Here is a 20,123-nt window from a genome sequence, read left to right on the forward strand (position 1 = left end):
AGAAATAAAACCAAAACAAACAACCGTGGAAGTGGAACAATCCCAACTATTGCAGGACCAGCACATCAGCAGCAGGCTGCACTGATGAGTCCTTGTCTCATCCCTCTGCATTGGAAACTCTGGGGTAGGACCAGCCCCTGACTAGGTGTGCATTTAAAAAAAGTGTGTCACTAATACTCTCACCCCGTGCAATTATCAGCAACCTCTTTCATAGTGAACTTCAAAGAGGAAGAACATTTTTAGACAATTATGTTTTTTGCTGTGTTACAAATTCAAAACCTGGGAAAACTGAATTTGAAATGAGTATTTCACCCAGGTTTGACTTCTCAGCTTTTACTCTGCAGAAGTGTCACATCCCTGGGAGATGAAGGTGCTCTGCCCCTGCAGGTGGTGAGGGCTGAGCCCTGCAAACCCACCTCACAAGGCTGTGACAACACAGACCCTCTGGGCAGAGCAGAGCAACACAGCAAACAAGAAATACACTTTCAAGGTCTCAAATAAGCAAAAAGTGACTTGTTTTGTGGCCAAAGAAAGCACGAAGGCTTCCTTGAATATTTCAGGCACTGGAGCTTCAAGCCTTAGAAGGCAATATTTTTATCCCAAAATAAAGACCTCCAAAGTGCTACTTCCAGGAATAACCTCACAGTGCTGGCAAGGACCACTATTTCCAAGGGAATGTTATGAAAATGGCCCTTCCACAACCAGCAGCTGCTCCAGCCCTCAGAGCTGCCAGAGCAAGGCTCTAACCTTGTGTGCCTTCAGCATCCCATGAGACACGATGAAACCATTAATCTTCAGCTCCCTACCTTTGTCTTGTTTCTCTTGGTCACCCTGCTGTTTATGGACTGTCACTTTGTTCATATAAATATACTCCTCATCACCACCTGCAAACAAAGGGAAAAGTGAACTCTTTACCCACACACTGCTTTCACACTGCTAAATTTTTCCACAAAGGCAGATGTAAGAAATGTCTCTGCTGAGCACATTTGGAGAGAGCATGCTGGTTGAGGCAATGTGCAGGAAAAACCCCAAGCAATAATAAAAAGCAGAAAAAGTAAGTGCTTTATGGTCAGGAAATTCCGTAAGTTAAAATTTCTACTTAAACATTAACTTGGCCAAACAGTACATCCTGTGTATCTTACAAAGTGGATTAAATAAACTTAAGGTTTAATAAAGAAAACAGAAAGGATCAAGAATCTTGGGAATCCTTTGCTTGTAAAGCTGGACACATAACTATAGTAATTTTACATAAACAATTAGAGGCCACTGCAAAAATAAACTCAGTTTCAGTTTCTCCTGCTAATTTTCATGTCTCCTATTCCCACCAGCCACCAGGAAAATGTTGTTTCAAGACCCCATAGCAATTCCCATGACAGCCCACCACCCCATCCTTGGTTTTCCTCATCTGTACCACTGGACTTGGTGTAGACTTTCAGAAGGTCAGAGAGGAAGCTCTTCTTCACCACAGCAGTGCTGCTCAAGTTCTCCTTGTCCAGTATCCTCAGAAAATCTTCAAGTTCTGTGAGCAGCTGCTCGAGAGCTACAACAGAAACAGAGACAACTTTTGGCAAAGCAGCTGGGTGGTGTGTCAAAAGAGGACATATGTTAATTCCACTGTTTCCAAGATCCTTTGCTTTTTCTGCCCAGAAATAGTTCATATTTAATTTTCCAGCTTGAACTCTGCCTCTAGCTTTGGAAAGAAAGTGGGTCTCAAACCAAAAAATCTCCAACTTCCCTTACTCTATTCACACATCAGTGAAATCCCATGTAAATACCTATTCTTCTTCTTCCATTAGGACTTCTTCTCAAGCAAAGACAACCTGAAGAGATTTTGAGCATTAGGGTGAGATTATACAAAAGCAGCTTGCAAGGTCTTCATACATGTACCTTGAGTCCTGGCAAATATAATTCAAACATCATTTGGCTTGGGACCTATTAAAAATCCTGCTTTTTGCTTCTTCTTTCTAAGCCTGCTCCTTATCTGATGGGGCTCTGGAAATCTGGTGTAGCAGGTGGTGTCCTTGCCCATGGTAAGCAAGTGGGAACTAGATGATCTCCAAGATCCCCTCCAGCACAAACCACTCAACAATTTCATGTTTCGTTCTACCATTATTTCTCTGTCTGGATTAATTTGAAAATGTTTATGTGTGTATTCCAAAAAGAAAAGAACAAGAATCTCCACCTCCTGACATACACAGATAACAATCCAGTAACTTCTCAAGCCACCTTGCTTGGGCAGTGACCATAAACCCACTGTATCCTGTGAAGCTGAGGACACAGGACTCCAAGGGCACATTCTCCAGCAGCTCAGGAAGTCCTGCTGCAGCCCAGACATCACTGCTTACCCAGAGCAAGCAGCTGAGCCAGGGCACTGCCCAGCTGAGCCAGGCTAATGGGCTTGTTTTCCTCCTGAGGAGGTGCTGCACACCCTGCCACCAACAAATCACTGCTCTGACAGGGCTCACGCTGAAGCAACAGACTCGTAATTGCTTGCTTTTGTTCACACCAGAGTTTATCATGGGCTAATTAGCAGCAGGGGCAGGAGGAGGAAATAACAGAGTATTATGTGGAGAGGGGAAGTGCCACGCAAGAATGGCAGTGTGTGGGAAAAACGTGCCAAACCCAGCTGGGACTGTTCCTCCCCTTTGGAGGCTCCCCTGCTGCCCCCCTCCATTGCTCCTGGTGCTGAGGATCTGCAGAGATGGGCAGAGAAGCTCAGCTTTGCCACCAGCACCCTGCAAGCCAGGCACTGAGTCCTGATGCTCCACCAGGGAGCTTTGGGATAACTGGAGTGGGGCAACGCTCCCTTCCTTTACTTACAGCATTTACACCGGTGATCCCATGGAACCCTTGTGGCAGCATTCCCACTCTGGTGATCCCATGGAACCCCTGTGGCAGCATTCCCACACCAGTGATCCCACAGAACCCCTGTGACAGCATTCCCACACTGGTGATCCCATGGAATCCCTGTGACAGCATTCCCACTCTGGTGATCCCATGGAATCCCTGTGAGCTGGAGTTCACACCTATGAACTAGGAAAGTGTTAACACTTTGGGTTCATAATACAAAGCATCTGAGCAGTTCTAGTTAAAGAGCTGCCCCATTTAAGGTCACAAAGAACATTTTTTTAAATGCAGGAGAAAGCCATCACCTTCCTACTCACCTATCATTAGCCACCAGACAACCTTCCTGGGGAAAATACATGTTAGAAGATTGAGAAATAAATTACACTGTAAAGGTTTATGTTGCTAGTCATTAATTGAAAAAACTTGTTACTGCTCTCAAACAGAATTAATCTTCACCAGACTGACTGTAAAACAGCCTAATGACTCCAGATCAATCAATAACAGCTCCAGAGGAACCAACCAACTTGTAGCTATTCACACTTCATTCTATACCCTCTGCACCAAATTAATTCTCTTCTGGTCTGATTTGGACCAGCAGGGAATGGAAAACACCTGCATCACGCTGTGTTAACCCAAACGTCTTTGCTAGCTTCTGTTTTGCCCAGAGAAAACAAGAATTACCTCAAGAAATAGAAGATTTTTTTTTTTTTTCCCATAAGCTGTGAGGAAACAGGTAGCATTTGCTGATAAGCCTACTGGATGCCAATAAGCAATGAATGGTGTCAAACCTACTCACAACTGGCTTTTCTAAAGCTTCAGGTACCCTGTTTCTTCCAAGTTCAAGGAAATCTCCCATGGTCAATCACAGCCTTGCTGTACTCATCTGCTTCAGTGGCCCACTTCAGAAAACTCAAACTGAGGTCAGGTCCTGCTGGTCAGGCCAGCTGCACAGGACAGGGATGTGTCAGGGATGATGCCAGAAAAAACAGCACCAAGGACACTTAACCTTAATCTGAAGCTTCAGAAGCAGCTGCCCACGTGGATGTCACAACAGTGGGTTTGCAGGGAAGGGGGTACAATTCCCATTCCCTCCTCCACCCCCAGACTGCAGAAAATGAGTTTATTCTTCTCCCAGGCACCCACAGCTAGCACTCACACAGGGCTGAGCCCTTATGAACAGCAGAGCCCATACAGTAGGTTACATTTTCCAGCCCACCAAAGCTGAACTCAGGCTTCCAGTGACTCAAAGCAGCTCATTTAGGATGTGACCCTGGGGTGACAGAGGTCAGTGGAAAGATTCTGTCAGACCCCAATGGATTCAGACTTCAGGGCCTCAAGAGAGGTTAATTTTGTTCTTCTTCTGCAAGAAGCAGTATATAAACCATCTGCTTCTATGCAAGTATCTCTCTGACATCAGCTAACATTCCCAATCCAAACCTAATACCTGCAAAAAACCAACTCCAATGACCATTCATTCTCTGCTATCAGAGGGAGAACAAGCCAATATTTATCAGAGACTGAGGAGTGATGAGTGTGAGAAGTAAAAATACAAAGAGAGTCTGTAAGATCCTCTGAGCAAGCCACTATCACAGCAGGTCCCAGCAGTAAAAACAATTGAGAGCCCTTGTACATTAAACCATCTCAGGATTCTGAGTGCTGGAAGTCACTGCTTGATCTCAGCTAAAGACCCATCATGCTGTGCTGGTGATATATGGAACATGCTCATGGTAAAACCAGGTTGGTGGCTTTGCAAAGCAGCCTGAAACAAATGGTTTTTCTTCCAAGCTACATGGCTTTGCTCTCCTTATGTTAGCAGTTTAGAAATGACAGCACATAAAGAGATGATTCCTGCTCTGCAGGGCAATAGTAACAGATCCAAGGAACATATCTGCAAAATGGTATGGCTGTGAGCAGCAGGAAGAGAGATCAGAAGTAGGCAGAAGCCTAAGTCATAAGGCAGAGAAATTCTCAGATGTTTTTCTGAAACTTTTTTCCACTGCTATATTGCTCTTCTCAACTCTTATAGAACTTTGTGACTTAAGTAATATTTCTGGCACCACCTCAAACAAAGAGCTTCATAGAGCTTTCAAAAAGTCAGCCCCCTTCACAGAAAACAAGGATTACCTCTAAGGTTTAGATTGTCAGAAAAATTATGAGGCTTGGCCAGGGTCACTGTGAATACCTGCACTGAATCTAGTCCCCTCAAGCAGCAGAATATGACTTACTTCAGTTCCCTAGAAAGGATGGCCACAGACCCGGGGTACCATCAGAAATCACAGCACAGCTCATGTCATATTCTTCTCCATGGCAAGAGACATCCATAACTGGATAAAACCTGTAGGAATTTCTCAACACATGATGGAGAGAGGCATAGGAGCATCACAGTCAATGGGAAACTTGAGTGATTTGCATCTGCAGTGAGTGGATGATCATCACAGAAAGGATGGTACTTTGAAATATATAGAAATATTACATCTTTACTGATGTAATCAGGGTGGGGGCTACAGGCAGAATTACCAGCTCCTTCTCCTTGCATGCACTTAACTGGATGATATGTTCTCCTTTCTTTTACTCCAAGACAATGCAACTCATTTTACAGAAACTCCTGGGCTGCCCCTGACCAGCACAGGCTCTTTCAGTTTGAAGGCTGCAACTCTGGTTGCATCAATAACCAAAGAGATGCTTTAAACACGACTGATCTGTTCCACCAGCAATTCAGTGGCAGCAGGACAGCACTGAAAAGGGCTTCTTTTGGCAGGAGTCTGTGCCTTTCTTTGCAGACTGAAAGTCTCTTGCATTGCAGCAGTGTCTATCCTAGCTCATGAGAAGCTAGAGCCAAAAGTGAAACAGCCTGCAAAGCCCTCACTGAGGAAGCACATTCCTGGCAAAAGAGCTGCCAATTTTGCCTGACACCAAGGTCACTGAAAGGTAAATGACCATTAAACTAGATTATAAAAGCCATTCCTACCAATAACCACTGATCTCTGTCATTGTGCTACAATAACAACCTATGTCTACATCTAATTATTTCATGTCTTGGCCTTAGGAGGAAATGGGAAGACAACTTCTGAATGAACTTTCATTCAAGTGTTTCAGTAACCACTGGGCAGGATTGTATTAGACCTTTTAATCTAAATTCAATTACTTATTTTATCAAGGTAGAGGGGCCCCAGCCACCGGACAAAGAACTGTAATAGGATATATGCTAAAAGACAAACTCTTTCCTCTGGTGAGATGAGAGGTGAAAGATAAGGAGTATCATTTGCTGACAGGAAACCAAGGCATTGGGAGATTAAGTGCTTTGTCCAAGGATATGGGCATATTCTTCAGCAGATCAAGAATATAAACTAGCTTTCCCACATCCCAGCCTGGGCATTTTGTTTCCAACCCCCCATCCATGATCCTAAAGTGCTGAGATATATATTCCATCTTCCTGCCCAAAGCAGAGTTTGGGCTTGGTACTTTTGGCGTCACCTTTTCCTCCCAGAAGGAGCTGAGCTAAGCTGCTGACAAACAACTCCATTCAGGCACCAAGTAAATACCTGCAGTCTGTGCCACGCCAAGCTTCCTGCTTCAAAAATTTCAGAAGCTCCAGAGACAGTAAAACTGGTAGCAGCATTGTGAACCATGAAAAAGCCAGGGGCTCCTGAGGAGTATCTCGAGGTACCTGCCCACACCCAGCCTCCCCAGACTGCCTGCACCATGCACTACATCCCATGGCAACCTTGCAGCTCCCATTTCCCACTGACCAGCCCTGGCTGGCAGCACTGGGATTCCCCAGGGGCTGCTTTGGCAGACAGCAATTCCTTTCTAGCCCTGCTTTCTTTTTTCCTTTGCTGCATAAAATGAATAGGGCAGCTGAGGAGCGTGCAGAGAGGACAGGCAGGCACAGAGGCAGCATTCAGGCTGCTGAATAGCAAGTGCTGTCAGAAGAGCAGGAGGGCCCAGCCCAGGCCTCCTTGGCTAATTTGGAGTTTTACAGTAACAGTTGGGCTTTGCAAGAGGGAAAAGTCACCCATGGTTACAGCTAGAGAAGGCCATTCTCCCCAGCTGTGAGGAAAGGCAGATGTGTGGATGGTGACAGCTGTAACAGCTGGATGACCCCACACTGGGCCACCTTCCAAAACAGCAAAGCAGATCCTTCCTCAGACAAACCAACCCTCCTCACCCTGCCAGCTGCAGGGTCGTGCAGAGGAGCAGTGAAGAAAGGGGAACAGCAATGCTCTGGCCCCTCTGCAGTGGATGCAGCTCCTCTGCCCTGCTCCAGATGCTGCTGGCTTTGGCAATGCAGGGCAGGCAAGGACAGGTGGCAGATGGTTCATCCGAATACACTGAGAAACAGCAACATCCCTGAAAGCTGCTCCTCTGGAAAGCATCCCCATCCCACTGAAACCCCAGCAGCATTCACCCAGGGTGATGAGCAGAACAAACCAGGTGTGTGCAGACTAAGGCACTCAGGCTGAGAGAGACCAGGTTTTCCACCTTGGTTTTGACCATCAGAAGCAATGATTTACTTCTCACACTTTTGCCTGTATTTACTGGCTAGCCTTCCATCTTCTTGCTTTTCATGGGAAGAGAATAAAAACCCCAGCTCACTATTGTCCAGTTGAAAAGGGTTTTTTTACCCACAGAAAAATAATTATGAATATATAAATAATTGTACAAAAAAGAAATCTCCCCACAGCAAAATGAGAAGTGCTGTGTTTTTCAAAGGAAAATCCACAAAAATCTCCTCTAAGCTTCTGGCAAACAATGACATTTCTCATTAGAGAATCACTGCTAGATTAAACAAAACAAAAGGCAAAATTCATAATCCTGAGACAAGCTAAAATCCCTCAAAATAAGAAAACTGTAAAACTGGAGAACTCCTATCAAAGTATTCCTAATGAGCCAGACAAGTGTCAGACAGTTATGACCACTGTCACAAAGCTGTCTGATTTTTAGACACAATGAGTGCTCAAAGGGAAGAAAGAAAGAAAAAAAACCCACCCAGACTGTTCTATTAATGTACCTAAAATCCAGCACCGCTTGGATTCACCCTCTCCTTGGGAGAACTAGGCTGGTCTTTGTTGCAAAGTATGATTCATGGAAGGACAGAGGCAAACAATGTGTTTGGCTGGCTGTGGGCTGTGAACTGCACAGATGAACCCAAGCAGCTCTGCGTGGGCTGCTCTGGAAGTTCGAACAAGACTCATATTGAGAAGTGGCAGCTCTAACCCAGGAACTCTGAACTTTAACAAAACGGCAGCAGAAAATGCACACAAAGCTTTTTGCAGTTAGCTGAGCAAACAACAGACTCCTCCTCCCTCCACTGGAAGGTGGGAAACAGCATCCAAGAAAAATTAAAGAAAAAAAAAAAAGGAAGAGAGAAGAGAAGCAAAACATGAAAATTACTGTGTCACACAGAGATTTCACTGAGCACTCTTGCATTTTAGTGCCACATTGCTCTATTATATCATAGAAAAGTTTGTGTTGAAAGTGACCTTAAAGATCATTGGGTATCCAATGGAGGGTGTGTGTTTGACACTTGACAGGCAACACAGTGATGTGCTTCTTTGCAAAGGGTCTCAGCCTTTCCATGACAGAGCAACTGGTGAGTCACTGGAGGTCCCCCACTGCCAAACCAATTTGTTGGATGACATCCGAGAGATGCTGGCACCTCTTCCTTCGGAGCAGGCTGCCCATCAAACTCATGAGATCCCCAAAGCTGTACTAGGCTACAAGCTGCAGGCCTGTGCTCAGTGATGCTCACAGCCTCAGCAGATGGGAACACACCACAGAGTGCCATGGAAAACCATGCTGGGACCTGGGGTGGATCAGACAAGCACCACATCCTCACTGTGCAGAGCATCCAGGTCACGTTCAAGTTGTATAACACAGTAAGACTCCTGCTGGGACAGAACCCAGCTAGAAAAACAGAAAGGAAGCAACTAAAGAAATATCAGTGCAGTAGTCAAGAGAGTAAGTAATAGTCCATGCAAATTAAGATGTCAACTAAAAAAATTTGGACCAAGTCAGGCAGGGCAGGACATTAAAGACAACACTGTTTTTAAGGTAAATATCCCCAGGAGCGGGGCCTGGTGGGCTCCTTTCCCAGTGGGGAGAAAAGCAATGCCAAAAACTTTTACAAAGCAGAAATCACGTTTGCTGCCAAGCCCCAGAGCTGAATCCTAGAGTGGCACGACAGAGACACCATTTCCTGTGAAGCTGCCTCCACTGATTCCCTTCTGTTCTCACAAACTTTCCCCTCACTCTTCCAGTTTCCAGCTAAGATTGGTGGTTGGCTGGTTTGGGTTTTCTCTGCCTTGTGAAGGGCTGTCCTCTTCTCCATCACTCTGCGGGGCTGACTTCACTGGAGGGGCTGGTGAGCATCTGACCTGCAACTCAAAGCACATCTGCTGTTTGCTGGCTAATGCCACGCAAAGCTGTGCCCAGGAAGGGGCTATCAAGAAGTGGCTTGGATCAAATGGAATAGCTGCCTTCAAGAAAAAGAAACACACAAAACACTCAACCAAATGCCACAAAGAGGCAGGGCTCTACTGCTGGAACCTTGTGCAAGAAGGCATCCCACAGCTGCCTGCTCAGCACAGCCTTGCTCTCCTCTGCCTTAATGCAGCCCTTGCTCCATGAATGGGGCAACGTGCTCCCTGGACCTCACCTCAGGTCTTTGCCAAGGCTCCAGGAACACAGTTTTAGTCAAAATGCTGTGGCAGACCTTGCCTCATCCCTGCTCATCACCCCGCAGAGGAAAGCTCATTTCCATCCCTGTCCACAATACAAAGCACCAGCAGAACAGAGGCACACAACATCCCCTAATGCTTGCTGAGCCCACAGCCATGGGACCTCTTTCCCATGGAAAAAGGAAGCCTAGCATACCTCATTCCCAAAACAGAGAGAGGGAAAATGCAAGGTCCTGGAGAGATTAACTCTCACAACGGTGGTGAACACCACCTGTGGTTTGTGCCACTTCAATACAAATAAAGGAGGTTAACTGACAAATATATTTTGAGATGGATTTCTCTGTCACTGGCAAGACAGAAATTAAAGGAAGCTGCCAGATACACAAAGGGTTGTGCTGTTGTTTTTGAGAGAGGACAAGCACACACACACACATGCACACGCCCTCCTAAGGCCTCATATCAAAGCATTTTCCCACCGTTCTCTGTTGATTTAATGGCAGCATTTCTCCAACGAACAATAGGAACACAGCAGAAGGGGAAAGCAATTATGTCTGAGAAAGCAAAAGCAAGAGCTCTGGGGTCAGAGAGAAGGACAGACACACAGCACTGGAGTCCCCAGTCTTTCCTTGCTGTTTCCTCTACAGAAAGGGCTTTTTGAGCCACGCTGCCCACAAGAGCCAGGGCTGAGCCTCTGTGCCTGCCTCTGAAAAGCAGAATGAGCACACCAGGCTATTGCACTAGTGCAGGGGCAGAACAGGTTTTTTAAATCCTGAGTATCAGGGTAGGCTGGCAGAGCTTACAGCAACATCATTATTGATTGCTAGATTCCTTTCTTAATAATCTTGCTCAACCCCTTGTCCAGACACTGCATGCAGTCCTTGTCCATCCTCCTCAAGGTAATCTGGAAGCCTATACACCAAGAGGGAGGATCACGCAGCTGAGTCACGGAGCAGTGTTGATGCAGCTATGTGCAAACCAGAGGTTTTTCCTCTGGAAATCTGGTGTTTAATCATCAGCAGAGAAGAGTGCTAAAATACCCAATAACAGTGCTTCCCCCCAGAAAAAATCCTCCCCACCCCCACAAAATTCCCCCATCTATAGACATCACTAATGACCAGAGTTCACACTCCTTCCTAACAAGATTCAGAGCCAACCAGTGTTCACTACACTTCAGTTTAGGGTTAAGAAGTGTAGAAAGACAAGCTTTAGTAACATTACAAGGAGGTCAAAGTACAAACCCTCTCCTGCCATGAATCACCACTGCTCAGTAAGTACCTCCCAAAAGCCAGCCAACATCTGCCACCAAAGGAGGTCACAGCTCCCACCCACCAATCTCCCAGTGTGAGGGGAAGGCACACCTGCCAGGTGACCTGAGGACATTCCTCACTCTCACCTGTGTTCAAGAGATGCCACATTTATTCCTCTCCCACACCTACAAAATGATGTCTCAGTAAGTCAGGGTGGAAGAGCAGCCTCCCAGGAACAGGCAGCTCCCCAAACATAATTTTCATCACTAAAAAGGTTTTCAAATGGGATTCAAATCTTCATCTGTGTAATTAATTCCTGTTGCCAAGAAACTCCCAAATACATTTTCTTCATGGAGCTTCTTTGTCCAGTACTCATAAAAACAAGTATTGATGACCCTGAGAAAAACAATTGTCACTCATGGAAAGGATGCTCAGAAGAGAACCTCTCCCAGGCCACCCAATTTCTGCAATGGTTTCACACACATTAATCTTCCAACACAGGCCCATCCACGTGACAGAAACGTGTCCTACTAAAACACAGGTGGCATCACTTGGAGACTGCAGGAGGCCACACGACAACATGAGCTCCCCCTTGTCTCCCACAGCCCCAGGCCCCACGTGGTGTGATCTGACTCGTGGAGCATGGACCAGAGAAGCCACAGACATTTCCCTACTGAGATGAACAACTGCAGTGACCAAATGGAGGGCTCCAGGTCTGACTCATGCTGACAGCCCTGCCTCCCTCCCCATGCTTTACTGCATCAGAGAGCCTTTTACAAGGTAAGGGAGAGGTAACCACCCAAAATTCTGCCAAGACCAACCTTGATTTACCATCTGCACCCTAAGCTTGAGCTCATCTCTGAGCAGCAGCAAGTCAGGCTCACAGAGATGCCCTGGGGAAGAGGAGCTCAGGACAAGACCACCCCATGGCACCTCTGCCACCCTCCCCAGCAGAGCCTGGCAGGTGCCATGGGGGGCTGATGCAGTGGAAAACCTGGACAAAGACCTGCATTTCTTTTTTTTCCCATGTGAATTGGAAAACTTCTCCCTTTCTGTCCTGACTGTGAGGCATGGGAAATGAAAGACAGCTCTTCTACCAGCAAAACAACCATTTACGGGATAAAAAAGATTTTCTTGCTTTGTCTGTCTTGCACTTTGTTTACATGAATGAGAGCCAGCTATCCAGACTGGGAACAATACTCTGAATTAAACCTCTGAAAGCCATTACATAAATATGCCAAAGGTATCACTAATCCTATCACAGATTTAAAAGTTAGATCATTATTTTCATTTACCATCTCAGCAGAAAATTTGTGACAGGAAACTGCTGATGAACGAGTTCAAGTCTTTCCAGCAAATTCAGCTTCCTTGGAGCTTTTTAAAAAGCACTTTTGACTCTTTCATCCCAGTCTTAACACATTTTGGAGGCCTCCCTGTAGCTTGGCTATAAGCTAGCCATGCTGGATTTCTCTTTTCTCAGCATTACAAGCTAATAAACACTTATGCCATCCCTGGTACCCGGGGATCATTTGTGGAGCAGTGGTTGGAGACCAGCAGCTCGTGCCTGGCTCCCTGCAGTTGGGGCAGCCCATGCCACCCTGACTGCAAACCACACTGCTGTGCTTTCCATCCAAAAAATGAATGGAATATAGTTCAGCGTGGGCACTAGTGAATTAATAACCTTTAATGAGAGTAATAACTTGAAGGAATTCTCTGTTTACCCAGTGCTAAGTGCAGCCTGGCTAGGCCACCACCCTGCCTGCATGGGAAGCAGTTCAGTCAGAACACGAGGAGCATCCTGCATGCAGGAGATGCCCTCGAGACAGTTTCCCAGCACTCACAGGCACAAGGAGATTCATATCCTCACCAGTGCCAGCTGGTAAGGCACAGCCAGCCCAGCAGCCTTCGTGCTTTGCAGAGAAAACTGCTGCCCATTCAACTTGAGGGTCCAGAGAAAAAGAGGAGCAGTACATCTTGGACATGGCTCAAGAGAGATCCCAGGCTGCCACTGCAAACCTCTGCTCAAACTTTTGTCCTTCCTTCCACCAATTGTGGGTTTAAGCCCCAGCCCCAGAAGCAAAGCCACAGAGCCTTTCAATCTTCTCAGGTTAAGAAAAACTCAAGGATTGCTTCTGTTGTGGTTTGTTGTAACTTCCTTTGCTTCATTGCTATCTGCCTAGCATTTCTAAGAAAGAAACAGGCAGGTGAAGGAAAGACAAATGACTGGGTAAACACTCCCTATTTCTAGGACTAGGTATATTTTGTTGCAGAAGACAGTGAAAACAATAAAAAAATATGGGCATTTATAAGCTAAAATCCCAATATGATTGATTTAACTCGTTTGTTTCAGGAAAAGAGACAAAAAATAGAGAGGCCAGGAAGATCTCTGGGACAGTTTCCTCTCATCCTTACTTCCAAGGTGGTTTATCCTTAACCAAAGGGATTTGAATCCATCTTCTCTGGAGGCTGCTTCACCTCCTTATGTTGCTACAGAGGGTAAAAAGCACACCCATAGAGTCCCACCTCAAACAGCAATTGGGATGTAACCACCACGTGCCTCTTTTGGTTCCACTGAAAAGCTTCTACGAGTTGTGGAGTCCTCTCCTTCATCACTCACCTTTGGTTACAAAGAAAACCAGGCTACCTCTTGTTTCTCCCAAAAGAGGTTTGTCTCAGGCACTCACCCCAGAACAGCAGTTTCCCTTACACCGACACCAGGAGGAGTTTGCTACCACCCCACACTCACCTGTGTGAAAAACTGCCCAAAGGGGAGAAGTGCTTGGCCTGGCAGCCAGGTGGGAAGGCAGGGAGCAGTGATCAGCTCCATCTCAGCAGGGACATCTGTCACAGCCACCTGGGCAAGCTGCTAAGCAGGTCACACACTGCACAAACTGCAGACAAAAAACACAGGCACAAGAACTGCCAAGCTCTCAAGGGCTGTTCAGCCATCAAACTCCTTCGTCATGGCATTCAAGAAATGTACACTCTAAATTTCTTCTCCATTTTGAGTAACACCTGTCTGAAATTTCCGTGTAGGATGTGCCAACTTATGCTTCTATAAATTCCCCCTCCTGAGGGGCACGGAAAGTGCAGAAAACTGTTTCAGAGAGGTAGAAAACACTGGACCTATAGGACCCTCTCATCAATAAAAGAAAACATTTTATTTTCCCTACCCGTGATTATCCATCCTTATCCAGAGTTCTTTGGAGGCAGTGCTCCAGCACATTTCCCCCACATCCTTTGTGCTCCGGTGCTGGGAACAGCATCTCTGACCAGCACAGTGCTCAGGAGCTCTGCCTCTCTGCCACTGTGAGGATCTCCATCAAACTGCACACTCAGCTTGGGCAACGCTTGCTAAGTTTGTCCTGCACACCTGAAAAAGGCTACTGAAAAAGTGCATTAAATACTCCTGAGATTTTGCAAAAGTCCACTTTGTTCACTTGCCCTTCATCACAGGCAGCCTTTTAGGCCAAAGCACATGACTCCAGCGATGGGGCTGCTAATCTAAGCCTTGGCAAAGATACACACTCAGCACTCACTGATGCTCAGACTGGTTTCACCAAGATGTGTTTTTTCCCTTATCACACCTCTCTGCACCCAGACCTCCGCTTACCACCTCGGCCATCACACTTTGCAGATTTTCTGCCCTGTGTGAGGTGCCTGCAGGAACTTGCTCTCCTGGCTGACACAAGGCACTCTACCTTTCTCGCATGAGTCAGCAGGCAGCAACAGGAAAGCCATTCTTTGTGCTTGGAAAAGAATTAAGTGATTTTGAAGCAGTGGAATGTTTTGGACTAGTTAGCTGACCGACAGCATGGGCGCTTCAGAAGAGGCTGCATTATGAGAAACAAACTTCAAAAGGATAAGTGACAAGGCCAGAGTGTTTGTGGTGCCTGAGGAAGTAATTAGAATTTAAAAGGGACACAGATTGGACAAGTACACTAGGCTAAGAAAGATGAACTGCTGCCAAAAAAGTTTCTTTTGCTTTCCCAGCTCTCTCAAGCCCACATTAGAAATGCAGTTTCATGAATATCTCTGTCTCAAAACATTTTTACAGAAAACCCTTGCAGTTGTGGAAAACATGAGAAAGATGCCACCATCAAAAGCTAGATGCCTCCTGCTCCCATTTCTCTTTTCAGCTTATTAATAGCTGTCTTGCTTTCATCACTCCTAAAGAGGAGAGGGTTTCTGCAAACCCCTCAGAGATAAGACATTTCTTAGACAAGGGGTTTTGTATACAGCACAGTTTATCTTCCTTCATCACAGGGTTGGATTTTTTTTTTTTTTTTTTTTAAGCAAAGGCTTCAAAGCTTGCAAGGTCGGTGAGCACTGATGTCTGCTCTGCTGGTGAGTGACCCACCAGGTCAAGAGCACTGCTCCAGCTGGAGAGGTGTGATGTTAGCCAGAGATCAAACTGCACACAGAACTCAGTGGTTTCCAGTCACCGAGGTTCATTGCTAAATTTCTGCTGCTTTGAGATCTCTGCTATGGAAGCTTTGAACAGGTGATTCAAACAAATGCAAGGCTGCAACACAGCAGAAATGTCTGTTCTGGTTTTCCCAAAAAAGCTGAAGCAGCTCACAGCAAATGCATTTAGTCAGCATTTAGCCCCTTCCACCAGGAGGTCTCAACACTTCGGGGAAAGCAAAGGCCAAAGCTAGAGGTCTGCAATAAACTCCAAGGGCAGAAGTTCAGCTTTGGAGTGAAGCCAAAGTTGGTGATCCACCAGGGCCATTTCTTCCCAGCATCTGTTCTCTACCTGAAGACATGAATGCCCATTTTCTTGAACTTTTTCTCTATAGTAGAGACTCAACAGTTCATATTCAGACAGTGACAGAGACAACTCAAATGAGTCACCAGCTCTCCCAAGTCAGACAGAGCTCTGTTGTCTCCCCAGGTGCAGGTGAGAGATGGTGAGTCAAGTTGGAGGAATGAGCTCCAGCAGCAGCACCTGGTACAGCCGGTCACTCCCAACCACCCCATTCCCAGCTCCGTGGGTCATGGCAGCTAAAGCTCTCAAATTGCTCATCTGTCAAGTGGGCAAGGAAAAAAAGATTACTGGGAGTTTGGCAGGCGTAAACAGGCTTCCAGTAACACTCTGAGGAAGCTCACAGGATGTCATAACACCAAGTATTTACTGAAAATTGTCTCGGCATTCAAATGTTCTTTATGTATTTCGTTCAAGCTGTGTTGGATTCCATCTGCCCCAGGCTTGTGGGTGCAAACATAATCTCAAGGGAATAAAAGTTTTCGCCCTATGATGTCACTTATGCCCACAGGTCTCATGGGGACTTTCTTTCCTCAGTTTTGAGGGAAAAAGAATGATCTTTGTACAAACGCAGCTACTCTTCACAAGAAGGTCTACAAAGGGTGCCACATTTTGGGACATAGGGGCAGACTGGCAAAGCTTCTTGCTATGGAAGTGAAGACACCACTTCAAAACTTGCTCCAGGAGGTATCAGTGGTACCATAAGCCTGGCCCATACAGAGGCAGCCACGTGGGTGTTTGAGCCATGAATCAAAGGCAATTGGACATGCAGCTCCCCCTGCTCACCTCTGCAGTCAGTGCCAGGATTTGGGTATCAGCTGAATGGGCTGAGCTGGTCTTCCTGGCCTCTTGGACTTGTTGGAAGGTTGTGTTTAGAATATGAAAGGAAGACTACTTTGAGAACACAGAAATGCTTGGAGGATACATGAGCATTGCTGTAGTGCTGGGCAACCACCACAGATACCTACTGGAGCTGTACCTTCATCTTATAGACATCTATGCAGCCCCACTGAAGCTTACTAAAGTTTGAACTGAAGCCCAGAGAAGGATACTCTTTTTTTATGGAAACCCCAGGTTTATGCAGGCACAAATGGACAGTACAGAAATTTCCCACTTCACATTAGATGCAGATGTCCAGCTCTGGGGATTCCAAAGCAGCAGAGAAAAACCAACATAAAAGCAAAACAAATGCAAGTGGCACTTTATTGAAACAGGAAACTGCAAACTGCTCCATGTTCAATGGGAAGCCCAAACTTTGGGATTGTTTGTTTTGAACAATAAACTCCACCAGGCCAGAGGAGCCCTCCTCAAGGGTGGGAGGGACTAAAGACCAAAACCAGCTCACGTTGGGCAGCACCACAGGCAGCTCCTCTGCACACTTCACACCAGCTGCTCTGGAGCTCCTCTCTCCCATTTTCTCTCATTTAAATAATTCCCTATACATACATGTAGATATGCTGCTAGTGTTCCTTGGGGTAGGAGTCCCTGCAAAACACAGGCAGTGACCTCAGAGGCTCAGGTCTGGAGAATTGGGTTTCCTGGACATTTCCATCACACAAAGGCTGTTTTTGATCAGAAATACTAGCCAGGATACGAGGAACTTTCACAAAAAAATACTTCTGTGCACCTTCGCTAAGAAAAAATAAACAACAAAACCCCACCACTGTCCTGATGGGTCAGGATACAGGAAACTCTTCTACTTGTTGTGTGAGAGAATAAATACCAGGATCAGACTTCTTCATGGCAGTAGAGTTCCCCTGGTGAGATTCATCAGGGCAGCTCCAGTGACTCCATCCCAGAGGGGTGCTAGAAAGCCCTTACAGCACCTGTTAACTGCACTAGCAGACTGAGTTTATGGCCCTTTTGCATTAGCCCAAAAAACCCAAAGCAGCTGGGAATTACCAGGCATAGCCACAAGACAGAAAACCAATGTTGAAAAGCAAACAACACCCAAACCAAGAATCACAAGGCAACCTTGAACTTCTTTTTGGAAATATTTAGGCAGGATGTCTTGCTGAGCTGACACATCTGGTTTGCAGAAGGACTTCAGCTGGGAGCTGTGCTGGACTAAAACTTTTCAGGATGCCACGAGAAGTGGGAAATGAGGAGCCTGGGACTGTCTTTCAGCAAGACGAGGAGATGGAGTTAGAGAGCCCCAAGGGGACAATTCCCATGGCCATCCCTGCCCAGCAGGGACTTGGACATAACTTGAAGCAAAGTCCTCTATTCCCTGCATGTACCAAGTACAGTGGGGGGTGAGTTTTCCCTAATCCATCACTAGCAAGTCCATCTTCTGGCAACTCAGAATGGCAGAGCTGTACACAGCACAGGTGTGATTGACTTATTGATGGCCCTGCTCCAACTAAAGACATCAAGCACATGGTTACCCCCATCCCTTCACAGCACATCCTTGAATTCACTCAGAAGCAAGTCTCTGGTGGGTTCTGAGCCCATGCTCAGGCTGGGGGAGGGATGCCTCAGCAGCAGAACAGGCAGGAACATGCCTGTGCTTAGTCAGTTTAAAACCTCCCAAAGCATCCAACCCAGCCACCGAGAGGAGAGGAGCTCCTGAGATGTACACAGTGCTCATTCCTAGCATATTTCACCTTCCAGTACAGGCAGGAAGCAGGATCCAAATTTTCAACAGGACAAAAACATCTTTTCTTTCCCTTGTTACACAAAGTATGGCTCAGGAGCAGCAACCAGGTGAAAAAGCCAGGTGGTACTTACACCAACACAGCCCACCCTGCACACTTCCCCTTCCAACAGCATTCCTTCTGCAAAAAGGGGAGAGCTGGGTTTCTTTGTCTTTTGTCTCTTGCTTTCCTAATAAAAATATCATAAATCACAGCTGGTTTCCAGGTCTTCCTTACTGTCCAAGCAGCACTAACAAAGGCAAGAAGGCAAACTCAGCACGTCCCCAGGGGACCTGGAAACACCCAGCCATTCCCAAAATAGAGCAGCTTGGCGACTCCCAGCTGGAGCAGGGCTGGCCCCCCACTCTCCCAGGCAGCGCTGCAAGCAGTGGGTCAGGAGGTGCATTCCTGACAAAAATACTCTGAGAAAAAACGACCTAGAGGCAGCACCAGTCCCTGCAGAAGCCACTGGGGCTGCACTGGCCCTGCTCATCTCGGGATGGTATCAGGGACCCCTGGGAACAGGGCTGCTTCTCACGACATCCCTGCAGAGTGCCTGGCACTGCCTGCAGCCCCTATGGGACGATGCTGCAGTGCCAAAAAACTGTGCTGAGATCCTGGTTGCATCAGGAGGAAGGGAGATGTGCAGCAGCACTCATTCAAAACACACCTAAAAATGGGCTAAAATCAGCACAAACCCCAGCAGCAATCAGCTCATTGCCATAGGAACAGGTTTAGTGTTATGGCAGCCAGACAACTGGGTCCTGCAACCTGGCGGCTTTCTGGTAAACTTGGGAAAATCATCAGCTTTTAGTCACAAATCTGGGGGAATATTGGATATTAGTGTTTGTACTGCCACGTTACATCTTGGCTCTGGTTAAGGCTTCCCTTGGCTCCCAAGGTGCTGGAAGACAAACATGTATTTTCTTTTCATTTCAAGATAGCTGAAAGCCATGGCCTAAGCAATGATGGGAGCTGTATGTGATTAGGAATAAATGAATAAAACATTATTAAACAAACAAACAGAAATCCCCTGGACTCAAATCCCCAACCAGGACCCCAAGGAGCCAGAGAAATGCAAGCAGTGGTGGAAACCATTGGGCCAGAAAACCTGAATCAATTGCTGGTGCTCCACAGCACAGTGGATTCACAGGCAGAGCCCAGGGGTCTCAGCACAGAAATTTCTGGGTCTCAGCACAGCACAGTGTGTAGGTTGATTTTGCCCAGTCACAAGGCATGATGCAGACTGACTGCTTTGAGCTCAGGCAGATTTAGGTGACATCCATTTAGCCAGCCCTTTTCACCAGCAAGGATAACAGCAGGGATCCTTTGGCCTGAGCAGCACATCCCAGTCACACTAGCAGCATGTGAAGGAGCCCTTTCCTTTATTCACTTCCCATTTCCTGCCCATTTGTTTCAGCAGCAAACTCCCTGTTCTCATAGTGTGTGTGGGATATATGGAGAGGGAAGGAGCAATCCCTTCCCTCTGTACTGCTCCATCACACAGTATCAGGATCATGAACTGTTTCACCCTGCTCCTTCCAGGAAGGGGGAGGATTTGCAAACACAGTCCTTCTGTTGAGAACCAGCTTCTCCAGAGAAAGCATGGACAGAATTAACAGCACCCACAAGCAAGGCTGGACATACAGTTTGCACAAAAAAAAAAATCAATCCAAATGTGCAGGGAGAACTGCCTCCCCTGGGTAAATGGCATCCCCAGGCAACTTTGCTCATTAAGAGGAGATCAGCTGCCACAGCAGGTGGAGGAAGGAGAGATCCAGCACAATAAAGCAAACCTCCCTGCTCTGATTTTGTTATTAAGGGGGTGGAAGGGAATGTGAGGTGGCTGAAAAACAACCTCTTAACCCTGAGCACAGAACCAGCCTGGGCTCAGCCTCCCTGTGCCACAGCACAGATGACTCCACTCCAAAGTGCCCCCAGGAGC

At 46.6% G+C, this 20,123-nt stretch overlaps 1 protein-coding gene across 8 annotated transcripts in view; it reads right to left on the reverse strand.

Moving 5' to 3' along the window:
• AFAP1L2 (actin filament associated protein 1 like 2) overlaps positions 1-20,123 on the reverse strand; it is a 62,208-nt gene that overhangs the window by 21,815 nt on the left and 20,270 nt on the right. For all 8 annotated transcript variants that reach the window (XM_085582832.1, XM_085582831.1, XM_085582830.1 and 5 more), the window contains exons 2-3: positions 1,412-1,540; positions 807-884 (exon numbers count right to left, since the gene is read on the reverse strand). In XM_085582832.1, the coding sequence (XP_085438958.1) occupies positions 807-884; positions 1,412-1,540 (207 nt within the window). The remainder of the gene's footprint in view (positions 1-806; positions 885-1,411; positions 1,541-20,123) is intronic.

This window comes from Lonchura striata, chromosome 6 (assembly GCF_050655825.1).
Source record: "Lonchura striata isolate lonStrDom1 chromosome 6, ASM5065582v1, whole genome shotgun sequence".
Lineage (NCBI taxonomy): Eukaryota > Metazoa > Chordata > Aves > Passeriformes > Estrildidae > Lonchura > Lonchura striata.